This window comes from Gavialis gangeticus, unplaced genomic scaffold, assembly GCF_001723915.1.
Source record: "Gavialis gangeticus isolate Ggan-Ray unplaced genomic scaffold, GavGan_comp1, whole genome shotgun sequence".
NCBI classification, from domain to species: domain Eukaryota; kingdom Metazoa; phylum Chordata; order Crocodylia; family Gavialidae; genus Gavialis; species Gavialis gangeticus.
In genome coordinates this window covers 14,222,251-14,229,436 of record NW_017729027.1, presented here as the reverse complement: position 1 = coordinate 14,229,436, position 7,186 = coordinate 14,222,251, and the positions used below count along the sequence as shown (strand labels likewise).

The 7,186-nt window shown below is 42.4% G+C and overlaps 1 protein-coding gene across 4 annotated transcripts in view; it reads left to right on the top strand.

Moving 5' to 3' along the window:
- Positions 1-7,186, top strand: part of MYO6 (myosin VI) — a 202,908-nt gene that overhangs the window by 161,469 nt on the left and 34,253 nt on the right. For all 4 annotated transcript variants that reach the window (XM_019520458.1, XM_019520457.1, XM_019520456.1 and 1 more), the window contains exons 25-26: positions 2,358-2,566; positions 2,963-3,041. In XM_019520458.1, coding sequence (XP_019376003.1) covers positions 2,358-2,566; positions 2,963-3,041 — 288 coding nt within the window. The remainder of the gene's footprint in view (positions 1-2,357; positions 2,567-2,962; positions 3,042-7,186) is intronic.

Sequence of the window (7,186 nt, the reverse complement as noted above, 5' to 3'; positions counted from 1 at the left end):
TGGTCCCTCTTTTTTCCTGTGTACTAGATTCTTATGGTCATTCAGATTCAATGCAAGCACTAGTTCATATAAATTTTCTTTAAAGAGCATGGCTCATGGTTATTTTGATACCAGCCTTGTCACAAGAAAAAAGCAGACAGGCAGAATGAAGTCAAAGTTCTAGATAATTTGGGAAAAATGCATCTTATTGTGTTTCATGGTGAGTTGTTCTTCAATCTAGGCAGATGAAATTTTGCGATGTTGAAGTCCTTATTTTGGCAGAATAGTAAATTTTCAGTATTACAAATCCATGTTTAAAAACAATTCATATTTTAAAGCAGAACAAGTCAAAGGTTGACTAAGTCAAAGTTTGAAATGATTGTAATAAAAGTATTAATTGCCCTCTGTACAGGGGGTTCAAGATGCCCTAGAGAGAAATAATCCAGTAAACAGATGTGAAATATCATGCCTATTTCATTTAAAAAAAACACACCTCTAATAAGTCTAAAGAAAATTAAGAAAGAATTAAATAAAATTAAAACTATCAATATTTTCCAATAAGCTTTATAAACAGAAAAATAATAGCCCCTATTATTTTATCCAGTCAAGTATTTCATCATATTAGGGTTGTCTTGCTTGATATTATCTCTTTTCTTTAAATGTTTTAAGCTTGGCAAGTAGAAAAAAATACTGTTCATGAAATTAATGCCTGGGTATCAAATAGTGTAACACTATGCTGGCTGCTATCTGAAAAGCAGTTATGTGCAGTTGATTAGGAACTAAGCTGATAGAGCTAAGAATCTCCATGGGAAACAGATCTACCACATCAAGATCAAGCTTCCACCCTTTGTTTATATTTTTAAGGATGAAGACCTCCTCCTTAGTGCTGGGTGAGGAGGGGGTTGATGATAATAGACCATAGACTTAAGAGGAGTCTATTATCAGAGGAGGGACCAGAGGAGTAATAATGATAATAGACTTCAGAGGAGAGGTTCTGTCCAGTCCTCAGTTGTGAGGATGCAGACTGCCTGCTGTGTTTTCAAGTGAGAAAATTAATAGCTCCTTGTTATGGATTCCCCCAAGGGAACACTTGCTCAGGACCCCCAGCTGTGTACAGTGTCTCCAAGTACCTCCTGAGAAGTCAGCCAGAATATAGCTTCTAGATCAGGGGCAGGCAAAATACAGCCCACAGGCCAGATCTGGCCCTCCAAACCATTTCTTTTTCTTTTTTTGATCTCCCATGAGCACTCAGCAGTTAGTTGCACCCCGTTCAGTCTGCACACTTCACTCCCATCCTCAATACGCAGGAAGGCCATGGCCCCAGCCAGCACGTGCTCTGTTGTGCAGGGCTCCCCATGGCTCGTACAGCTCCCGAGACTCATGCGGCACTCGGGGGAAGGTCCATGTGATAGAGCCAGTGGCCTTCCCCACTTCCTGCTGCCACGTGCCACTCCTGGGATTCTGCTGGAAGTGGCAGGGAGCCCCATGCCATGGGACTTCCAGTCCCAAAATGATAACTAGGGGGTGAGGCACTTGTCAAGGGGCGGGGCTACCCTTGCAGTCCTTTACAGTTCACCTAAACTCATTAAGTCTCCCTCCAGCCAAAATAATTGCCAACCCCTGTTCTAGGGTGTGGTGAGTCACTGGTTCCTTGGACTCTGTGATCCAGCATTTCAGTCCCCCTCCCCAGTTATCTGCACCCCTCTCCCAGGGAGTTACCGTGCAGTTCGGCTCTCAAGAGAGACACTTTACCTCCTCAAAGGGCAGATGTGTGTGCTTTGAAGTCCCAAGCAGTGAAAGAGTCACTCTTATTTAATCAAACAACGTTATGGGACATCAGTAGTACTTTCAACAGAGTCTGTCCCTCTATCTTTGAACCAGCCCAGCTGGTTCTTCTGCCCTCTGTCCCTTCGGGACTCCCTTTTTAGTCCATTGATTCCTTTGTTTAACCTTATCTCACTTTCATCTTTGTCCATTTTGGGAAATGGGGTGCCCCCTGAAGGGATGTTTGTCAAGATCCCACCTTTTTGTTAACATAGGCTATTCAGTTCTGTTACTTAGTGACTGTCTCCAACAGATAGGCACCTCTTGCTCTCAGCAAGGACCCAATTAACCCTTCTTTCCTCATGTACAAACTAGTCAGGGAATCTGAGGCATGCAACATTGTTACAAAATGAATGAGAAATATTTCAGCAGAATTGGTCTGTCAATTCACAATTCTGAAAGAGAGTCAGATAACTCTTATGCTTTACCAAAACAAAAGAAAATGCAAATAGAGTAAAATTTTAGTGCTTAGCACCTTTGTTAGGGCTTTTATATTTTTCAAAATGCTATGAAAATGATAATGAATATAGTCCCCCATTTTTTTTATTTTATAGTGTACTGTAATGACTAGGGAACAGATACAGAAAGAATATGATTCTCTGGTTAAAAGCTCAGAGCAGCTTCTAAGTGCACTACAGAAAAAGAAACAGCAAGAAGAAGAAGCAGAGAGGCTGCGACGTATCCAGGAGGAAATGGCAAAAGAAAGAAAAAGGCGTGAGGAGGAGGAACAATATCGAAAAAAGGAAGAAGAGGAAAGACGGCAGTGAGTTTGAATTAAATAGTTGTTTTCTGGGTCAGAAGTAAACAGAACCAGTGGTAAACAGGAATAGTGATGTAACCCCTTCCTCATTGTTCATATCAGTGCCTTGAGGTCTCAGCTTGAGGCCCCATTGTGCCATGTGCTATACAAACCATGGTCCCTTCTCCGAAGAATTACAGTCTAAAGTATGTCAGACAATGAGAGAAAAGGGAAGAATTTCTCTGGTGGGTCTTCTCACTCCTAATCTAGTATCTTATTCTTTTGGCCATGCAGCATATAAAGTTGTTGATCTGCCAGTAAAAAAGGTGCTTCAGATTCTTGTACTTCTCTTATTCCTTTGCAGTCCATTATAATTTATGCAAATATAAAAAATGTTCTCTTTATTTTTCCTTCTGTTAGGAAATATGAGATTGAGGCAAAGAGAAAACAGGAGGAGGAAGAGAGGAAAAAAAGGGAAGAGGAGGAAAAACGTATTCAGGTAATGCTTTAGTTTACTTTAATGTATGTTCCTGTTATCTTCTTGGCACCTTCTTAAGAATTGTATTGCTGTCATTGTACTACGATGTGACCATTGATGTCTGCATAATTCTTTAGTGATTCAAGTCTAGAAAAATGCCCATTCATTCAGGGTCAAAGTTAGGGGGATTTAACTAACTTTTATTTGTACAGGCTCATGTTGATGTAATGAGCATGGTGTTAACTATACCAGCTCCTTGTGCTGAGGTTAAAGAAACAATGGAGCTTTGCCTTCACTGCATCAGTGTCCTTAAACAGGACACCTTTCCCTTTATCATGCAGATGAAACAGATCATAACAGCAGCTCCCCATTCCCTTTTAAGGCAGTTAAAAAGGTATGTTTGTCCATACCCAAAATGACTAAGTAGAAAAAGACATCTAGGAAAAGCTGAGGGCTGAACCTTGAACTGTATGGAGGGGGTAGTTGACTGAGGAGGAGCTACCACCAAATTCTAAATACAAATAATAGGATTGGCAGGAGTGGAATTGAGACTAGAAAGAACTTGAGACCTTTGTTTCACTGCACATAAAGTCCAGGAAGATGCACTTGGGTCATTTTCTATCCAAGTCAAGAAAATGAGGAGAAAAGGAACATTGTCGCATTGTCAGCTGAGCTGTTAGTTGTACTGAAGAGACCATTTTTTATGGTACAACACCACGGGTTGAAATTAATGCAGGCTATTGCTGATAATAGTACTGAAAAAGTTTACTTTCTCAAGCTTTTTTTTTCCCCTCAAGCTTTTTTTACTTTTTTGGTTTTGTTTTGTTTTTTTGGAGTAAAGGGTAGTTAGGGGTAAGGGAGGGTAATTAAAGACTGAGTGATTACATTTTCCATTATTTTCCCATTAAGATAAACAGCTGAGGAAGGTACAAGAGGGTAAAGTGTTGTGTTAATATGGTGAACTCTGGACAGACAGCATGAAATGATATAGGTAATTTACACTGTGCAGTGGTAAAATATATTGGAATGTATACACACATTTCACAAAAAAATATATATATAAACCTTGTCCTTTTTTTTTTTTTACTAGAACCCATTTTAATTGGTGCTATTAATACTGGTTCTTCAAGGAGACATCCTTGAGTAACTTTACAATAGTAGGTATTAATACTTGTCACTGTTACAATGCCATATTGGTGATTATGGTGCCATTGCTACTACTTATTCATAGTACAGGGAAAAATGTTGGTAGCAGCTAAAAAATATTAACATTTGCAGTGGTGATTATATCTAAGCACCCATTCTTCAAAAAACATTGCAAACCCTAATCACTCTGGAGGTGAATTATATGCACTTTTTTGTGTTTTTTACCAGCTCCAGCATCAAACATGTTGCTATTAAGTTAATTCAGTCTTTAGGAAAGTTGCCAGATGAACAGTGATGGAAACTGGAGTCTTCTGTTTATCCACAAAACAAATCCAGGATGATTAGTGCAAACTGGTCCCATCTCTAACAGTACAGCCCTGACTTGTTTAGGATATATGTACACGTTCTGAGAGTGGTTCGTGTTATATACCTATTCAGTCCTTTGCCACTCACCAGAACTTTTAAATTCCTATTTATTATGATGGCACGTTTGGAATGCAGGTGCACACTGGACCCATACTAGACTAAGACATTGAACACACATTACCTTTGTCGTTCTATATACAACCTTTTAGTGCTACAAAAAGCTAGTGTGTGTACATTCAGGCTGTCTTTGGCTCTGTACATGTTCCAATGATCTGGAAAAATTCTCCCAGGTTTGTTTCCCTGGTAGAAAAAATTACCCAGAGACCCCTGAACAGATGTTTATAGACTGGGTGTGGGGCCTGGGGCAAATCAGCCCATGCAGGGCCCTGCCTCTGCTCTGATCCCATGGGCCCCAGACCCAAAGAAGCTGTCACCACCATTGGCGGTGGGGGGTAGCGAGCGACTGGACGCGGAGCCACTGCTCTGCCCAGCTCTGTGCAGCCGCTGCTCCACCCAGCTCCGTGGGGCCCCCCAAAGTGCAGGGCCCGGGGCAGTTGGCCTGATTTGCCCCCTCCTCCCCAGGGATGGCCCTGCCTGTGGTGATGGAAGAATGGGTTGCCATCATTATAGGAGTGGCATGAACATAGGTGGAAGGAGAAGCCAAGAGAAACACTTTACTGGGACTGGAGGATGCGGAGAGTGAGGGGTAGGAGTGCTCTAAAAGGGACTAGGGAGAGCAGTAGGTAGGAGCAGCCACCTTCCTAGCTGGCTGTCTTTGACAGCTGCTGCTCTGGCCCTTCCGGGTCTGCCAATGAGCACACGGGGTACCCACTCCTTGCACCCCTCCCCTGCTCAGTGATCAGCTGTAGTGGGACCCCGGGTGCCACCCCAGACCCAGGAGGCACCAGACACTGAGTTGGGGGGTGGGAGGATTCCCTGTGCACTCCGCGGCAGACCCATAAGTGGACTGGAAGTGCTTCTGGTTCACTTCTAGGTCCACCGCCAAGCATGCTGGGGACCCCCCCGTGCTCCCGTGGAACGCTCCACCCGCCTCACCATCTTAGTGTTCATGAGCTGCCTGGTACCTTGAGGTATGTAGAAAAAACATAAAGCTGTGTCTATGTCTGAATCGTCGAATCTCTCTGAATCCATTTGGAGGGTTCCGATTTGATTCAGAGAAATTAAAGGGTCTCCTGATTCGATTCAGATTCAGAGATTCGGATGCCAAATCTCCACTGAATTGAATCAGCGACCAAAGCTTTGCACAGCCCTACCTTCAGGTAGTTGAAGGCTGCTTATTAAATGCTCCCTCGGTCGTCTTTCCTCCAGGCAAAATAAACTCCGTTCCCTCAGCCTCTCAGTTGTCTCCCAGCCCCTCATCATTTTTGTTGCCCTCTGCTGGACTCTCTCCAATTTGTCCACATCTTTTCTGTAGTGGGGGGCCCAAAACTGGACACAGTATTCCAGATGTGGCCTCACCAGTGCCGAATAGCAGGGAAGAATCACTTCCATGGTGGCAGTGCTCCTACTAATGCAGCTCAGTATGCCATTAGCCTTGTTCGCAACAAAGGCAAACTGTTGGATTCTCTGATCCCAACGTCCTCCCCAAAGTGATGTCAGAGTTAGAACATTACATTTTTTACTCTAATGTGAATCTTCTCAGACTGCCTGATAGGGAAGAGCAGCCATTGAAAGCAAAGGACTCTTTCCCCTCTGTGCTTACTACCAGTAGGAACTAAGAAGCAGTTGTAACAGCATGGGAATGCAGGGCTCTGCTTAGTGATGACGGGATTTTTCAAGGCGTATTGCTATCATATGAACTCTTTTCTCAAACTTGCTGTGGCTGTTCAGCCAGCCCAACTCTGTTTGACCTTCTTTTGTCTTTCTGTCCTCATTCCCCTGGCACCAATAGACTCATCCTTTCATCTTTCTAGACCTTTTAATAATATTAAACAAAACCATGGAAGGAATGCGGCTTACATAACTAGGAGGTTTCATCTGTGTGTTAAGTGGAAAACAGAGCTCCGGATTAACACCTGAGTTAACACCATTGTCAATACTGCTGTTGCAATAATAAATATGGCCAGGCCATTATATCAGCAGCTAACTCTAGTTGTCAAATAGCAGCTAACCCTTTTTTAAAAGAAACTAGAATCCAAGCCTTTCTGAGAGATTATTACAAAGTATTTTAGGAGAAATTCAAGGGAAAAATTCTGTCCAGAGTTATAATTTAATCCATTTAAACTATCATTTAAGGAGGCAAGTTGGTGAATAACTGACAGAACAATTTGCTAGCTAGCTTTACAGGTTTTCTCTGTGATTTGGGTGCATTGTGTTTCTTGTGCCTAAGATTTGGAGAACTGTAATGCAGAGTCCTGTTTATACTCTTACTCTCAGCCATTCATTCCTTTATAGACCCATAACAGAATCCCAGTTCACTAAGATGTATCTTTAGTTTGTATGTAGTTAATAAGTTGGCATCTCTCTCTCTGGTGAGTTTTGCTACTGTCTAATCTAAAATAGGAATCTACAGAGGGAAGTTCTGGCATGGAGGAGGAAGAGAGTTTAGTGATTAATGGTATATGCAGCCACACTGTATGTACACATCTGTGCTGACCATCCTCCAGTGCTGTTCTGTGTTTATGTAACTGTCT